We start from the raw sequence: 18534 nt of genomic DNA, 5'->3' as shown, positions 1-18534 counted from the left end.
AGTTACAACAGGCAAACTTGCCTTGAGTATTTAATAAGCACAGGAGAAGAATAAATTTACTAAGTGTATACTTTGTATTCTATGTGAATTTGTAATTACAATGAAGCTTCATAAGCTTATATGAATAGTCCACAGAATAGTAATCCATAGCAATGGAATACAATTTCAAAGGAATGTGTTCCATAATATTTTAACAGAAAAGGCTACGTAAAATTTAATACTTAGATTATACAATTTATAAATACTTAAAAAAAAACCACTGATGGCAAGATACATCCACTATTAAAAAGATTTCTGGGGCACCTAGGTGGCTCAGTCGGTTGAGCGTCCGACTTCGGCTCAGGTCGTGATCTCACGATTCGTGAGTTCGAGCCCCACGTCGGGCTCTGTGGTGCTAGCTCAGGGCCTGGAGCCTGCTTTGGATTTTGTGGCTCCCTCTCTCTCTGTTCCTCCCCTGCTTGCGCTCTGTCTCTCTCTCAAAAAGTGAATAAAGATTTTTTAAAAAATTTAAAAAAAAGATTTCTTAGGAGATTAAACCTCCTACTAGTATCTTTTAAATATAGTTTTTATAATTCATTCTTTCTCACAACAAATAAATATTTACAGATGTTCTATAATGTGGGTGGCTCTGTTCTAGAATCAGAGGATTCAGTTCTCAACAAGGCAACCTGCCCTCAGGGAGTTTACAGGCTACTTTTGGGAGAGAGGAAATAAATTTTTTTAAAAAGATTTCAGATTGAACTCACAGAGAAAATGCATGGTGGAGAGGGAAAGGTATCAACTAGGTACTTCAGATAGAAAAAATTCTGTTGAGATCTAAGATATGAGAAAGGTAAAGCTTTGTGTAAAGAGCTGGTAAGAAATGTTGCGGGAGGAAGGAAAACCAAATGCAAAAATCCCTGATTTCAGGAATGAATTTGGCATGTTTGAGGCAGAGAGAAACATCATAAGGGAGAGGAAGAGTGGAAACTGTTGTCAGTGAAAACCTAGAAACAGTTCATCTAGGGAGCCCATTAATAAGGAGCTTAGATTTGATTCCAAGTGTGATCGACAGGCCTTTGAGGATTTTAAGCAGACAAGTGAGTTCCATAATCTGATTTATATCTTACAAAGTTTGTGGGAGTGCTGAGCACTGGGATTTAAAATAAGAAATGCAGATGCCCTCACTGCCTAATGGGGAAGATAACTTCATATTTTATCCTTTACTCTAGGGATCTACAACACCAGTATGATCAACTGATTAACTAGAATCGAAGACAAGCTCTTTGAAAGGAGGGACCAGATTTTTATGACTATATGCCAGAGGAAAGTGATGGGATGGGGAGAAAGAAAAGGGAGGAGTTGGGACAGTTTCCTTGAGGGCTGCCTTTGAGCTGAGATCTAAAGGATACAAAGGAGTAGAGAAGACCAGGGGCACAGAGAAAAACGTTCCACAGACAAGCCCTGGGATAGTAACACATACAGCGTTCCTAATAATCTGTAAAAAGCCAAGTCGACTTGAATAGCAGAGAGCCAGGCTTAATAGACAGGTAAAGAGAAGGCAGGGGAGGCCCTGTCTGGTGAACCAAATTAAGCCTTTTGGCCTTTATCCTAAAAGCAATGAAAAACCAATGATGTACACACTGAATACTGTCTGTAATATGGACAGATAGGCATTTTTAAAGATCACTGGCTACAGTGCAAAGATCAGACCACAGGCAAGCCAATGAGGAGGACATGTGAGTTCACATTAGCATTATTTTAATCTTCTCAAGACCCTTGGAAAGAGAGGATAGTTGATTATTTCCAAAATAACGGATTAAACATATAGAATTACCTGAAATTTGGATATTTTCATTTGTATAAGGTCTAACTGATTTAATAGATTCTTCACATAATTGCAAATATCTGTCACTCAGTATTTGTAAATCATTATACCAGGCGCTTTACGTATACTCTCATTTAATCTCCAAGCTAACCTGAATGAGAAAATGTTATTCCTGTTTTATAGCTAAGAACTGAGACTTGCAGGTATAACGAGTTGTATGAACCACCACACAGCCATTTAGTGCAGAAGCCAGAACTTGAAATCTGATACAGCCTCTCTTTGCCTTTTTCCCACTTGCACACTGGGTACATGATGCTATTTACCTCCTAAGATTGACAGTTAAATGAGTTTATTCACATTATGCACAGTAAGCTCTCAATTTTAAACTGTCACTATTGTTAGCATCATTGTCATATTAAGACCTGCACTATATATGGCCTTGGACTTGTGAAATAAAATTAGGCTATTTTTCTCACAAACTCTCAAGTCTGATTATAACTGAATTTAATTATGTATCACCTCATTTTAACTAGCTGTGGGGTGGATTAAATCATTCTCCAAGTGCCCTGGATGAATATTCCAGCTTGCTAATAATTCATCAAACCACCATAAGAATTTACGGCAGCGGTTCTCAGCCCTGGTTGCACATTACAACTAACTGGGTAATTAAAAAAATTACCAATCCCTGGGTCCCGTGACCTGAGCTTCTGCTTTAATTCTCCCGGGACAGTGCCCGGGTACAGTGTTTTAAAATCTTCCATGTAATACTTAAGGGCAGGCACCCTTGAGAACTATCTCCTTAGAGATATTCTAGCTCAGATTCTTCTAACGGCAAACACCTGGATGTGATCCAGGCCCCGCTGGGAAGTTTCTTGGCTACACAATTAAACAGGCCATTGAGTTCCCAAGCAGAGTTATTCGCTCAGAGTAGAATACAAAATGGATACACCCATCTACCCAAACCGGATACCTTTTGATCCTAAATCTCCAGAGTGGTCTCTCGGTCTCTCAAGAAGGAAGTAGCCTGACTACTTGCAAATCTGGGTACACCATCAATTTTGCCATATAGTGAAGTTCTAGTAATTTTGATAACTGCATTTGTCTACATGAAAATCTCTGAGGTCTTTCAATCACTGGTTCAAAGGGAAAAATGTACTCCCTAGAATGTAGTGATAGGACTCGATTACTTTTCTTAGATATAAGGCATGATTAAGCATGCGTACAAAAAGCAAAGCTTTCATATATGTTACAAAGTGAAAATGAGAATGACCCCCAAGCACTACACTTTTATTACCTACAGCTTCCAGTTTTAAGCACTCACGTCTTTTCTGTGACTCTCACTGTACACGATTACCCTCAGCTAATATAGGACTCAAAAATACCCAGGGATAAATCTAAATGTGATTATGTGATGACAATTTTCAGAACAGATGAAGGATCAATTAAATATTTTACTTCTAATGTATATTTTGATGCAAACTTTATTTTATTTGCTACATGTAAATGGACTGTTTTTGTTAACTCTATATCTTTACTATCTTGCATAAGTAAACATTACTTTTATGATATTATTTATGATAATATATAGTCAGACAAAAAAAAATCAAGAACTAGGCTGCCAATTTCATTATTATACTTTTAATAAAAGACACTACTAAAATACACAAACAAAGGCAGACACACACCCATACATACGCCCTTTGGGGAATATCAGTAATTGAGTACTTTTGGATTTTTATTCTTAGACAAAGTTTTACCTTGGAGTGTTGCTGAAGGATATTGAGGGGGATAGTCAGGTGGTAAATTCGTTCCTGGGTGAGGAGCATTCATTTGTCCGTCTGCAATTTAGGGAAAGGTAAACATATTTGCTTTAATGAAATATATATTAGAAAAAATAAGGGGCGCCTGGGTGGCTCAGTCGGTTGAGCGGCCGACTTCGCTCAGGTCACGATCTCGTGGTCCGTGAGTTCGAGCCCCGCATGGGGCTCTGTGCTGACAGCTCGGAGCCCGGAGCCTGTTTCAGATTCTGTGTCTCCCTCTCTCTCTGACCCTCCCCTGTTCATGCTCTGTCTCTGTTTCAAAAATAAATAAATGTTAAAAAAAATTTTTTTTTAAAAATAAAAAAAATAAATATGTATTAGAAAGAAAAATACATTGTCCTTAGATAATTTCCATTGACATGATCTTTATATGATCTTGTGCTGTACTAAAATAAAGTGATTTCTTCACTTAACAAAAGCTGTTTGTTATCAGACTTAATTGGCAGGAGCATCAGTTTCAAACAAATTCCTTTTTGGATAAAATGAGACAGCTGAGTTACCGGGGCTGAACTTCTAGCTTTCAAACATGCCTGATGAGTGTTCCATATTTGGACGTGTTCCAAGTGTTAATACCTAATTCCATGTTGGTATTAGGGGAAAAAAGTGTTTTAGAACCACATACAGACTGTAAAGGAAGAGAGAGAGAAATGAAACTACTTGGATATAGGGATGATGATGGAAATAGTATGATGATTTTTAAAGATACCTAGTTATTGCTATACGAATTAGCCTTTTCCTTTTATCTTTGAGAGGGAGAGCACATGCGCACTTGTGCAACCAGGGGAGGGGCAGGGGAGGGAGGAGAGGGAGACCAAGAATATCAAGCAGGCACAAAGTCCAGCGCAGAGCCCAACATGGGGCTTGACCTTACAACTATGAGATCATCACCTGAGCTGAAATCGAGAGTTGGACGCTTAACTGACTGAGCCATCCAGGGGTCCCAAAGAATTATTTTCAAAATATTTAAAATAGTGCATATATTTCAATATTGAATATCCTTTTTATGCTTACTCTGCAATTACCCAATAAGGTTGAATTCCCAATAAGGAATTCAAGAATATCCAATACCAATAAGAATACCCAATAAGGAACTTCCTAGTATCTGACTGATTTTGCCCAATAAAATCATAACTGACTGAATAACAATAAAATACATTAAACTTTGAATATTCTTAATATACGTACAAATGGTTGAACCTCCTAGTCCTTCATATTTGTGTTTCCTAGTCACTCGTTTAGCAGCCGCCCCAGCCAGACAATAAATACTTGTTGGCCATCTCCTGTATTGCCTCTGAGCTAAGCTCTGAGGCTATCCTGGCCCTGTCTTCATAGAACTTAAGGTCTAGTGGACACTGCATTTGTCCCATGTCCTCCTCTGGCTCATTATGGCTTGCTAACTATAAACCCAAAATAGTTTCTTATTGAATGATGAGCACATGGCATCAATACAGAAGAAAAAGTTAGTCAAACTTTCCATCTGATACATTGTCTACACACTTCTTTATCAGAGGCCTTCAAAGGCTACTCAACTCATGTGGTTTCAGCGGGAAAGCTGGGTTGTGAGCCAGCCTTCTCCTTCACGCAATCAGCTTCATGGTAACTTCAGCAGAATGGAGTCCACAGAGCTGGTGCATATTCCGGTAACAGAACCCTCTACTTTCATCAGGGCTTTTCCCTAAACAGTTGCCACAACGTACCCTGACTGATTGCAGATCTCTCAAATACCACAAAAGTCATTCCATCCCAACCATTCCCTTGTTTGTTGGCTTCAAGTGAGTGGCCGAGTTCCTAGTTCTCTAGCTCTCAAGGCTTTGCCCACCGCTGCCACTCCCCACCTGAGCTGGAAACAACCGGATCACGCTTAACAGATCTCAAGGAAAACACTGCAAGTCTGACTAACATACCTACTCTTAAATGATAGGGCACATTTTGGCACCTCTAGGTACCAGTGTTTGAACAATAGTAAATACATATACATATCTAGGAGCTGACAGATTCAAGAAATTAGAAGCTCATGATCTCTGGGGTTTTGGTTCCAGAGTGTTAATCCTGGTTTTAGGAATTTCAGCAGGAATTCATACAGAGGGAAAATAAGCAAATAAGCAAGTGGTCAAATATACCAAAGATCATATGAATTATGAATGGATTTCTGCATTTGTGAAATGGAACTTAAAATAATTTATAGATACCATAGGACTGTCACATTAATATAAAGATATTTTTTTACTTCTAATGTATTTATATACATGTATACATTTAATTCGTATTTATGCACATACACACAGATATACAAACAATTATGTATATGAAGATGAAGAGTTAAAAGGTGACTATGACCGTGGCAAAAAGAATCTTTCTATGGTGATCTGAAGCATCCTAATGCTTGTAGCAGATAGAAAGTGTAATACTGTATCAATTTACATTTAAGAAGGCTTGAGTTTTGTAAGTAAAATTAAATTCATATAGCAAACATTAAGAGATCATGAAGCTTCATGAAGGAAAGCTGAGGTTTCTAGTCCTAAAGAGTATCTAATACAGCTAGTAAGGCTGACATTATGGTGAGAGATAAACATGTCTTCAGTATCTAAACAAAAGTAAACAGATAATGTAAATCTTCTCATAAAACAGGATTTTTTTTTCATATTTTCCCCCACATACATTGCTTTTCTCTTCAGAACTTTAGATTAAAAAAAACAAAAACAAAGTCTTTTATTATATGCTTGGTCGATATCCATCTTATTTAGAATTTTCTTGATAGGAAAAAAGCCAGAACGTAATCATTGGTATTTATTAAACCTGTTCATGTGTGGATGTTGGGAAATATATAGCAGGGATATATCCAAAGATTTTGTTACAATGATCTGACATATTAGATTTATTATCTGGTTAATTTGAGTTGAATGATGTTTATGTATGTAAAATGCACACAAAAAGGGGAAAACTGACCTCAATGGAATATAGTATAAATTATATAACATATTTCCCAGTAAGACTAAAATTCCTTAGGCTTATCTAAGGTTTTATTTTTACAGGAAAAACTAGCAGTAGTGGATATATATGTACATTGTCTTTACAGTAAAAAAAAAAAAAAAAATGACCTAGACTTCGGGTTCTGGAGCATAAACAAAGTAAATTACATCCTTTCAGAAACTGAATACAACATCATATAAGACAAAGAACATATTAACAACAGATTTAACATTATAAAAGGAAGTCAACACTTAAATTACTTACTTTGCTTTTCCATGATTTAGAGTTCTGAAAAAGAAGACCTGATATTACTACATTGTCTACAAATTTATAGGTCAAATATGACTGTTGTAACAAGATATTATGAAACTATACGTACACATAGAATATTCCTCTATTCATCTAGCCTACCAGAATCTGGTTATTTAAACCCTTTGGTCTTGATGCCATCCCCTGTTGATGTGATTCTGAGTATGACTTAAGAAGTTGTGCGTCACCCCAGGATGGTGGACGTTTTCCACAAACCTTGGCGGGGATAAGGTCCTATAAGGCAGAAAGCTGAGAGGAAAACGCTGTAAACCTAAGACCCCACCTTGTAACCAAGTCAAAAACTGAAGCCTTCCAGGCTACGCAAAGGAGGCTGGGCTCTAGGTTCACGAGGACAGACAGATGGGTTAGCTATCAGACCACACTAATGCAAATATCTCTGGATTCCAGATTCTATGGATAAGTTCTGCCCATCTTGAACAGCAAATTTGAAAAGGCCTGACTCTTTGTTATGTTACAAGATATACTTTTAGCCAGAAAATCCACTCTCAGGGGTTGTCATAGTTGTAGCACCATCACAATCCAACCAAAACTTTGTGTTAGGTTATTTCTATACAAAATAATAATTAAAAAACCCCAAAAAACCATTGTACTCGGCACTTCTGATGAGGTTTTTGGGGTGACAGTGGGGTTCGTGGGATCCGGAACTGACGGCCAAGAAAGAACTCTTGGAAATGTTTTTGGTGCAAAAAGGTGATTTTATTAAATAAAGCACGGGGACAGGACCCGTGGGCAGGAAGAGCTGCCCTGGGACTTTGAGGAGAGACTGGCTATATAATAGGGAGTTGGGGGGGTGGTAAAGTCCAGGGAAAGTTTCCAGTGAGATTTGCATATGCTAAAGAAGACTCCCAGGATACTGGAGGCCTAACTGTTGTCAAGCTAAGGTTGTTTTCCCTCTAGGAAAGCATTAGCATTAAGACAGTAGGGACTTCCTGGAGAAACAGTTTACTAGGCCAGACTCAAGTATTTGTCAATGGGCTGCAGGTTACAAGGAAATTTAGTTCTATCTGCCATTTCCTTCTGTTTTTGTCTTCCACAGCACTAAGGAGGGGTGATGCTGAGGCTCCAGGAAACGAGGTCCATCGGTTTCTGGAGATTGGGCTATTGATATTTGTAAAATATTTGTAAATAGATGGGAGGGAGACTCAGGTACTGGGCACAATGATCTCTATCAGTTAACCATTTCTTTTTCCCCTTTCCTTTGTTCTTGGGCAGCCAGGAGTGCCTGAGGAGAATCACAGGGATTCCCCCCGGGGTGGGGGTGGGTTGCAGCCTGTCAGCTTGCCTTATGCTCCCTCACCACTTCTGCCTTCCAGTTCCTTGATTCTTTTCCCCCTGATCTCTCCACTTTTAATCCCAACCCCCTTGATGCCTGTTAATTGCAATTAAGTCATAAGGCAAAACCTCTCCCCAGAGACCCCAGGAAGTGAAACTGAACAGACTCTAAAGCAGAGCTTATTTGTCCCTATTTGCTCTTTTCTTTCCAATTTGGTTACATTATTTTGAGTCTTAAAATGGCACATGTGTGAGAATAAGTCCCTAATGGCAGAACTACTGCAGAACATAATCTGGGTCCTCTCTTTGCTGTAGGTTTTAGTATTTTTGCAGTTACATAATATCTCAAGCACAAAACGTGGCAGGTCATAAGTTCTGGTACAAAATATTAAGTGACAGTTGTAGTCACCTGTGTGCCAGGTAGAATAAAGCACTTGTGGAATAAAGATGATACCACAACACCCTGTCCACTCCTGTTTGCTGTTTTAAAGATCTTTTGATATTCTCAAACTTAAGGGTCTATTAACAAGAGGTAATGTCACTCAGTTTTGGAAATGACTAGGCTGAGTCCTGGGTGATTTCATTAATTAATTAACATGATAACTTTTAAATAATATTTTCCACTACTCTTTTTGTTTTAAATTTATTTATTTTAAGTAGGCTCCACACCCAATGTGAGGCTTGAACTCACAACCCTGAGATCAAGAGTCACAGGCTCTACCAACTGAGCCAGCCAGGTACACCCCTGCCTTCCACTACTCTTAATAAGAAAAATATCCTAGAAAATTTTCCAAGAAAAAGAACATCATATTCATCCTGTACTAAAAAAAAGTCTCTAAGAAAGTCATATATGTTGTACCACTGGAATCTTAATTACTTCAAGACAAATATATAGTTTCAAATTATAATCTGATTACTATACACTCCTCCCTAACTCTGCTAAATGAGAATTTCTGAGATTTAACACATCATATGCTATATACAAGTAAGTACATCTCTGGTAAAAATTATTCTATTAGACACCATAAGACCTGATGCAATTTGAAGTGGAGTTCATAAGCAAATGGCTAAGAAAGAATTCCTGAGACATGTTTGGTGCAAAAATATGATGTTATTAAAGCACAGGGTCAGAATCTGTGGGCAGAAGAGCTGCTCTGTGACTGTGAGGAGTGATAATGTATTTGAAGGTTTGTGGAGGAGGGGACATAAAGTTAGTTTCTAAGAAATTTCTGTATGCTGAAATCAGGGTCTTACAGGACGAAGATTTAGCTACTGTCAAGATAAGGTTGCTTCTAGTTTTTAATGGAATGTAAACATGAAGGCCTTAAGGCAGCCGTAAATTCCTACGGAATGTTACAGACTGCAGGTCTCTGGTATCACTGGGCTTCAAGCTGTAAGGGGATTTAATTTAAACTACATTTTTTTGCCTTTGTTTTCCTCATCAAGACCCATTGCTGCTCTGGGCTATTTGAAAATGATAAACCTCTTCCATCAGGCATAAGGAGAAATGATGCCGGTGACATCAGTCATGGTTCCACAGTTCACAGGACAGTGACATTCTTGACCCATCTATCTCTTGGGGTCCTGAAATTTCTATCTTATTGCTTTCCAAAAAAGTTATTGATGTAAAATCTGGAACCCAAGGGAAGCATCCATAATTTTGGAAGTTCCTAAGACTACTATGCCTATAAACTAGGCATAAACTAGATTTGGATTCTTTATCCACATTTACTTCTTAATTAAGAACAAACCACTTAAATTTTTCTGAGTCCCAAGAGGCAGACACATGTTCTTAATTATTTTAGGAAAACGTTACTGCTCTAATGACAATGGTAGAAATCTATATCCCTAAACTTCCTTTGAATCTGAGAGCCAAAGGTAGTCTAAAATCCACCAGGCCATGGGCTGGGGGTTGAGACAGGTAGTTAGGCATTATACACAGAGGGAACTGTACAAGTCCTGTGGCTACAGAGAGCTTGACTCATTCAAGGAAATGAAAGACTTGTGGATTATAAAAAAAAAAAAAAAAAAAAAGATAATCAGACATGAGAATAGAGAGGTATATGGGACACAGTTCGTACCCATTTAATGTCTCTCTACCTGCATTCTATGCTCTCAAAGACCAGAATATGGCCTGTCTTGTCCAGGACAAGAGACTTAACTGCTGCTTGTTGACTGAACAATATGTGCACAGTATGATTTCACTCCTTTTGTTCATAAAGAACAGCTCCCTTACTAATGGGAATGCTGCTGAATCTCTGACCCAGCCACTAATTTTACATGCCACTTTTCGGTTTTTTTTTTAATATATTAAATATAATTTATTATCAAATTGGTTTCCATACAACACCCAGTGCTCATCCCAACAGGTGCCCTCCTCAATGCCCATCACTCACTTTCCCCTCTCCCTCACCCCTCAGCAATCCTGTTTGTTCTCACTATTTGAGTCTCTTATGGTTTGCCTCCCTCCCTCTCCATAAGGTTTTTTTCCCCTTCCCCTCACCCATGGTCTTCTGTTAAGTTTCTCAGGATCCACATATGAGCGAAAACATCTGGTATCTGTCTTTCTCTGCCTTACTTCACTTAGCATAACACTCTCTAGTTCCATCCACGTTGCTGCAAATGGCCAGATTTCATTCTTTCTCATTGCCAAGTAGTATTCCATTGTATATATAAACCACATCTTCTTTATCCATTCCTCACTTGATGGACATTTAAGCTCTTTCTATAATTCGGCTATTGTTGAAAGTGCTGCTATAAACATTGTGGTACAAGTGGTCCTATTCATCAGCACTCCTGTATCCCTTGGGTAAATTCCTAGCAGTGCTATGGCTGGGTCATGGGTAGATCTATTTTTAATTTTTTAGGAACCTCCACACTGTTTCTCAGAGCACACATGCCACTTTTTGTATCCACTGCAGAAATCCACTCGTTTCCCTTTTCATTTTAAAAAAGGGAAAGATGAGGGGCGCCTGGGTGGCGCAGTCGGTTAAGCGTCCGACTTCAGCCAGGTCACGATCTCGCGGTCTGTGAGTTCGAGCCCCGCATCAGGCTCTGGGCTGATGGCTCGGAGCCTGGAGCCTGTTTCCAATTCTGTGTCTCCCTCTCTCTCTGCCCCTCCCCTGTTCATGCTCTGTCTCTCTCTGTCCCAAAAATAAATAAAAAAAAAAAAAAAAAACGTAGAAAAAAAAAATAAAAAAGGGAAAGATGAGTAAACCATATTTCTCAAATTGCTCAACTAGGAGAAACAATGCTCGCCAGTTCCTGGAACTGAGAAGTGGCCATTCCAAGATTTACTGGAATAACCCTAGAAATAAAACCATGTGGGAACCAGACTCGTGAGTTTAGAAGCAGGGATTTTGTCAAGTATCAAACATAATAAAAGCTAACCTTACCGAGTACTCTTGGGGCTAGCACAGCTCCCACAGCTTTACACTAATACACGCCATACTGTAAGTCTTGTAACTCTTTTTTGACCATCGCACAATTTCAGAGATGAGGCCAGGAAAGCACAAGGATGAAGAAACTGGTTCAGAGTCCACAGCAATTAAGTAGTAGAGGTAGGATTCAAATCAGGTGGACTCCTGAACTAATTAATGGTCTTAGCTTCTATGCTATAAACCAGCTCTATCTTTCCGATTCGTCTGGTGTTCCAGAGTGACTAGCACAGGTTTAGGGTACACCGTACTCCTAATGAATACATACTGTTTTATGACAGCTAAGAGGCCCCACTAATCATCTCTTCTAATCCTCCCAGCGCGACAGCAGACACCCACAGTCCTGGTTCTTGCCGGGTTCTTCAGCGCGGCCAAGAGGTGGGCAGTAGTAGTAAAGGGGCGCTGAGCACGCAAGGCAGTTTCGGGCAAGAAACACCTTACCAGTGGTGCCGGGTGGTGGGGCCTGGGGGCCAACTGGGGCCACTCGCGAGTCGCAGCTCCGCTTCCGGGGGTCGCTTCCCCGGGACTCTACCCCCTCCCCCCCCCCGCCCGCCTGCCCGCCTCCTCTACTCAGCTCACCCCGCACAAACACAGCTGGCCGGACCCCGCGCCCCGCCCCCGCTAGCTGCCCCCAGCGCCGCGCAACCGGCCCCGGGAACCCACGCGAGTCCGGCGCCCGGTGCGCGCGCGGGGCCCAGGGGCGAGAAAGGCGCCCGCCCACCTGGGCTGCAGGTGCTCCGCGCTGCCGAGAACCTCCGAGGTGCGGACACGCTCTCGGTTTCGTTTCCCGGATCCTAGGTACACAAAAGGGCTCTCCCACCGGCGCGCCCGCGTCGCTGCCGGAGGGCGTGAGAGCTGCAGGCCCCCGCCCCCTTCCTCGCTCCCCGCAGAGATTCCGAAGTCAGTTCAGTGGCGAGGGCGACGGAGAGCTAACTAACTGGGAGGTGGACGCCCGCTCCGACACGTTAAGTCCTCCGCAGGGGAGTGGCTGCCGTGGGGGTGCTGTCGTGGGCGCCAAACCGTAGGGAACTTCCGTTTCTCGGCTCTCAACCTGCATCACTTACATTTCTGTTACTTGCAAAGCTTGTGAGCAGCGCTGGTCCCGGGGACAAATGAGGACGGGTCCGGCGTGTTTGTCTCGACGGGGCTTTTTCTCTGTAGCTTTCTGACTCTGTCTCTCTCCCAATGTCTCTGTGTCTCATTGTCTCACCCTCTCCTTCTTGCCGGTTTTTCCCTTTCTCTGCCTCCCTCTCTCCTCTGCCCTCTCCCCCACCCCACCCCACCCCCAACGCCATGAACAACTTTTAACAATCACCCCGACTAGACGTGTTTAGACTGTTGAATTTTTCTTCACCACCGCCGCCCGACCGGCAAACAGACTCAGTGAACAGATATTTGTTGAGCTGAGCTAAAGGACTCATTGAGTTTTTTTTCATGAAATTATTTTATTTACAAAAGGAACCTGTGATCTTCCACACAATAAAGATGAGTGTGGAGAAAAGGTGAAGCAAACTTTCTCCACCTCCCCTCCCCTTTTCTTCTTCCCATGACTCTGTTGACAGATACTTGAAGGATTACCAAGACACCTCCTTGGAGGAAGGAAGAGGGTACTGAAAGGGAGGGGACTAGAAAGCGAAATTGAGAAAAAAAGTAAGAAAGGAGGGAGGAAACCAGCCGCTTGAGTTTGAATCCCTTCTCGTCTCTGTGACTGTGCAAATTAGAATCTCTGTGCTTCTTTTTTAATCTGTAAAATGAGGGTATTTTATCTACCTCATAAGATTTTTATGAGGATTAAGGAAGTTAAAATACGCAAAAAGTTTAAGTGATGCCTATCACAGAGTAAGCACTCAATAAATATCATTAATCTACCACTGTTCTTCTGCCAATCAAGTTTTACCACCTCTCCACTTCCTGAATATCAATTCTAAATGTTTGCTATTCTAATTGGCAAGTAGGACCTTGTTATTGTTTTTGTTACTTCTGACTGTTGGTGATATTCAGTAATCATTCAGAGGGTTACTGAACATTTTAACATTTTATTCTGGGTTATGTCTGACATTTAATACAGAGTTTTCTGTCAGATTGGGATTGTTTATTTTTGAGACAGAGAAAGAACATGAACGGGGGAGGGTCAGAGAGAGAGGGAGACATAGAAACTGAAGCAGGCTCCAGGCTCTGAGCGGTCAGCATAGAGCCCGATGTGGGCCTGGAACTCATGGACCGTGAGATCATAAACTGAGCCAAAGTCAGACGCTTAACGGACTGAGCCACCCGGGCGCCCCAGATTGGGATATTTTTTGCACTTGCTGATTTGTTGTGCTCTTTACATTTTGTGGACTGAATCCCTCATTTAACAGAGGCCTACTTACTGGGTCTCTGGATTATAATCTTATTTAAAGTTGCTTTCACAACTCTTTCATTTTTAAATCATCTTTTACTGTGTTTTTTACTTTTCACCTCTGGGCTTTCTCTCTTATTTTCAAAAGCCTACTGTACGTTAGGACATCCAATATGATTCCTTCCTTACACCTGTTTATTCCTAATTGCCAAGAAGTTAGTATTTTCTAGTTACCTTATTATTTATAGTTGTATTGTGGTCCATGAATATACTGTGAATAGTTTTAATCATTTGAAATTTTTTGAGACTTGCATTATGGCCCTTCAGTACATAGCCAATTTTTGTACACACTTTATAAATACTTGAAAAATAGGTATACTCTTCAGTTGTTGAGTATGGTATTGTATTTTTTTGTGTTAGGGCAATTTCTTTTAAAATGTATTTTTTTTAATGTTTATTCATTTTTGAAAGACAGAGAAAGATGGAGCACAGCAGGGGTGGGTCAGAGAGAGAGGGGGACACAGAATCTGAAGCAGGCTCCAGGCTCTGAGCTGTCAGCACAGAGCCTGATGTGGGGCTTGAACCCACCAACCGTGAGATCATGACCGGAGCCAAAGTCAGACGCTTAACCGAGGGACCCACCCAGGTGCCCCATGTGTTAGGTCAATTTCTTAATTATGCTGTTACCTTAGCTGATACTTTGTTTATTCTACCAATTATTCAGAGGAATATTAAAATTTCTCATCAGAATGATAGATTTGTTTATTACTTCTTGTTTTGACTTTTTTGCTTATAGTTTTTGGTTTTGTGATTAAGCAAAAACTAAAAGGAGTTCTATTATCCTGGTGAATTGAACCTTTATCAATAATGAAGTGATCTTTATTTCTAGTGATGCTTTTCCTTCAAAGTCCATTTTGTCTGAAATCCATGCTCTTATTGTAAGTTAAGGAGTTTACAATGATACTTAGATCGATCCATCCATCCATCCATCTTTTTGTGCATCCATCTTGGTGCACAACTGGCACCAAGGCCCAGAGGGTAAGTTTTCTCTGTGCCCTTCCCTCCTACATGGTGGAGTTTACTTCTCTTTCATATTACAAGGTGGTAATTCTATGAGCAGAGATTTTAGTGGGGCGTCTTCTCTTAACTTTTCCTTCTTGATGGGCCAAAATTTATCTTTGGTTTTAACACTTTTATGGGAGTCAAAGTAGATGACCAAAGTCTCCAATGCTTGCAGAAGCTTCTCCTTAGGATTTAGCTTCCTGACTGCTGAACTTCTGCTATAGATGGGGCAGGAAAACTGTAGAGATCTAGTAGATAACACTTTCAATGTTATTTTTCAACCTTTCCACCTTGATGAATATTATTTTTGAATCCCTAGATATTTCCATTCTGTTTTAAACAGAAGTCTCCTGTATCTTGCTTAGGGTGGTACATACCATTTCCATATTCAATCCATGGGGTAGGTGAATAGGCTTCTTAATTCAGGCTTTCAAACATTCCTCCCTTTAATTTCTAATTTTAAACTTTATCCTCTCTTTATTTGTCATCACTAAGTGCTCTGTCTCTCTGGGAGTCTGTGGAGGTAAATTGAATCTCAATTATTCTTACACATTTTATAACCTCTTATGTCTTACAAGATAGTTACCACATCTGACTCATCTAATTTCTCAAATTTGTTGAAATCTTGTTCCGCCTGTACGTTATTACCTTTTTGTAACCCTTGTGGTTTTTACATATTTTGTGTTTTTTTATTTTGTTTTGTCTTGACTGTTTTCTATTTAGTTTTATTATGATCTCCAAAAAAGAGTGCCATCTTTAATTAGAAAATATTTAGGTAGGGTATAAACTATTAGTGGCCTACCCAAAACTTAGTATTTTCTTTTACAGGGTAAAATAGTGGTTCTCAAATTTTAGCATGCAACCAAACTACCTGAAATTCTCCTTGAAACTCAACTTGTGAAGCTCCACCCTCAGTTTTTCTGAATCAGTAAGGCAATAATGGACCTGGAGGGAATCCTACTTTTGTAAGGTATTGGGGAACAATGTGTTTATGGAAGGAGGGTCCTAAAGCAAAAGATGCTTTTTCATTACTAGAAAATCAGCTTCTTTCCTTATGATTGGTTTGCATGTGGGCATATAACACAGATTTGGCTAAGGAAAAATCTTCTAGAGGACTTCTAGAAATCTGCTTTCTCCTTACTTGTATGAATGTATATATGTGTATGTGTGCATATATATATGTGTGTATGTTTACACATACACACATACATGTAGGCAAACATATACATGTATACACACACATACATATAGGTATGTATATGCCTCCTTCTCTATATATGGCAATGATATGTGGAATTGTCTTGAGACTGTGAGGACAGGTCTTGATGATGATAGAATCAAATTGTGGAAAGAGCTCAAGAACTTGATGACACTGAAGAATTACAGCACTTATCATGGACTTACATAGTTCCAGACGACTTGTTCTGTGAAAGTTAGCTGGTGGTTATGGACTCTCCAAGGACATTTATATTTGTTTTCTGTTCAGTTTCATACTCAAAATAAGCAAGCTTCTTTATTGTTGTTCTCTTCTGCATGGTGGTGTGTAGGATTTTTTAATTTTACACCTCGGTTGTATCTCTTAGTGTTTCAGGCTTTTTATTTAAGCTATTTAGGGTTATTTTTAGTCAAAAGCATTGTACCCTTGAGAATCTTGAAGGTATTCTTTCCAAAACTCTCTTTATTGCTCTTAATCTCTGTTTTCTCGTCCAGGCTAACTGCTGTAGATATTAGCTCTAAGAGTCCCACAGCTCCAAGGTAGAATTGATATAGTAGGGCTTCATGGAAACAGCATGAGAAGGTCGTGAAATCTGGGTGCCTTAAGTTTACTTGCGTATGACAAAATTTTCTATGTTGAAATACTAACCTTAGCAAAGATTTTTAACTTTCCAATTAGATTATCAAACGCAAATTCTTTAGTCATCAACATTGGTCCATATTATTTGGGGGTACTGCTGGTGGCATTATCAACCTCCAACTCCAAACTTCAATGACATACCAGAAAGCTTGTTTTTTTTTCTTTTTACATGATGTAACAACCAATGGAGGTGTTCCTATGGTGGGGTAGGAGCTCTGCTTTACAGCATGGCCCAAGGACCCAGGCTAATGGATGCACTGACATCTTTAGTACATAGCTTCCATGATTTTTCTGGGCTTTGACACTGAGTCTGCAGAGAGGAGAAAGGAGAAGTTGGTTGCATAGGGGAGGTTTTTATGGGCCAGGCCTGGAATTGACACACATCATTTCTGGTAACATTTCCTTGGCTGAGCTCAGTTGTATGGCCACACTGGACTGCAAAGCAAGCTGGGAGATGCTATCTGGTGTCTTCCCAGAAATATAAAGAAATACTTTATTATTAAGCAAGAGATTTTTAGATTTTTATATCATCTTCTACAGGTTTTTCTGAAGGTAAAAACAAACCAAAAGCTCCTCTTTTAACAAACTATCTATTGCCAGATGTATGATCACAACTGTTTATAAAATCTTAAGTTCTGTTACTTTACCAATAATATTTTCAGAAATTTGTCAGTGTGCCTGGGTGACTCAGTTGGTTAAGTGTCCGACTCTTGGTTTTGGCTCAGGTCATATTTCATGGTTCCTGTGTTCGGGCCCCATGTCAGGCTCTGTGCTGAGAGCTCAGAGCCCGCTTGGAATTCTTTCTCCCTCTCACTCTGACCCTCCCCTCCTCATTCTCTCTCTCTCTCTCTCTCTCTCTCTCTCTCTCTCTCTCTCTCAAATAAATAAATAAATAAATAAAAATGAAAAAAAAAAAAAAAAAAAGAAAGTTGTACCAAGAATTGCTCCAAATAAGTCAAGTTTCATTTTCGATACTCATAGTTTTCCCGTCCCACTGAGAGGAGAAATGGTCATTTTTAAAGTAAAAACGTATATAACTGAGTCTATCAAGATTTTCCAAGCACCTGTTACAACAGGAAAATAAAGAATGTATAGAGAGGATATTCACCCAGAAATAAGAATTCTGTGATGGCTTTCTCTATAAAAAGATTTTTCAGCTAGATTTTGAAAGAAGAGTAGAAAATAGCCATAAGCAAAAAGCAGCAGCATATGCAAAGTGAGGACATATATCTTTCAGAAATACAAGTGGTTGAGTATGCTGCAGTGTAAGAGGGGGCAAGATAGGGACTTGAACTTTTGATGTTGAGGCAAAGACAATGACCTGTTTGCCAAAATTTGTGTTTTCTTTTTCTTGGTATAGAATTGCTGCTGAGAAGCGGTCACCTAACATGTGGCAATGTGGCAAAATTTTAGCCAATAGAATGTGAAAAGGAACAAAGCCAAGGTTCTTAGGAAGTACGTGAACCTTCACCGTGCTGTTTCCCTCCCATTGACCTGATGCAGAAGATGATGAGACCCTATGAAATGGTGGACCTACAAAACAGAAGGATCCTGTGGCCCTGAAGCACCATGTGAATAAAAGCTGCCCACAGACTAGAAACTCCAACCTTGATAAGTAAGTAAGAAATAGCCTTAAATTGAGA

The 18534-nt window shown here is 39.9% G+C and overlaps 1 protein-coding gene across 1 annotated transcript in view; it reads right to left on the bottom strand.

Moving 5' to 3' along the window:
- The window catches only part of LOC122230220 (phospholipid scramblase 1-like), a 30469-nt gene extending 17655 nt beyond the window's left edge, over positions 1–12814 (bottom strand). The window contains exons 1-3 of the mRNA XM_042955967.1: positions 12358–12814; positions 6862–6885; positions 3565–3645 (exon numbers count right to left, since the gene is read on the bottom strand). Coding sequence (XP_042811901.1) covers positions 3565–3645; positions 6862–6874 — 94 coding nt within the window. The 5' untranslated portion in view covers positions 6875–6885; positions 12358–12814. The remainder of the gene's footprint in view (positions 1–3564; positions 3646–6861; positions 6886–12357) is intronic.
- Positions 12815–18534: the final 5720 nt, after the last annotated feature.

The sequence above is a fragment of the Panthera leo genome, chromosome C2 (genome assembly GCF_018350215.1).
Source record: "Panthera leo isolate Ple1 chromosome C2, P.leo_Ple1_pat1.1, whole genome shotgun sequence".
NCBI classification, from domain to species: Eukaryota; Metazoa; Chordata; class Mammalia; order Carnivora; family Felidae; genus Panthera; species Panthera leo.
The sequence above is the reverse complement of the archived record's forward strand: the minus strand, read 5'-3'. Positions and strand labels throughout refer to the sequence as shown.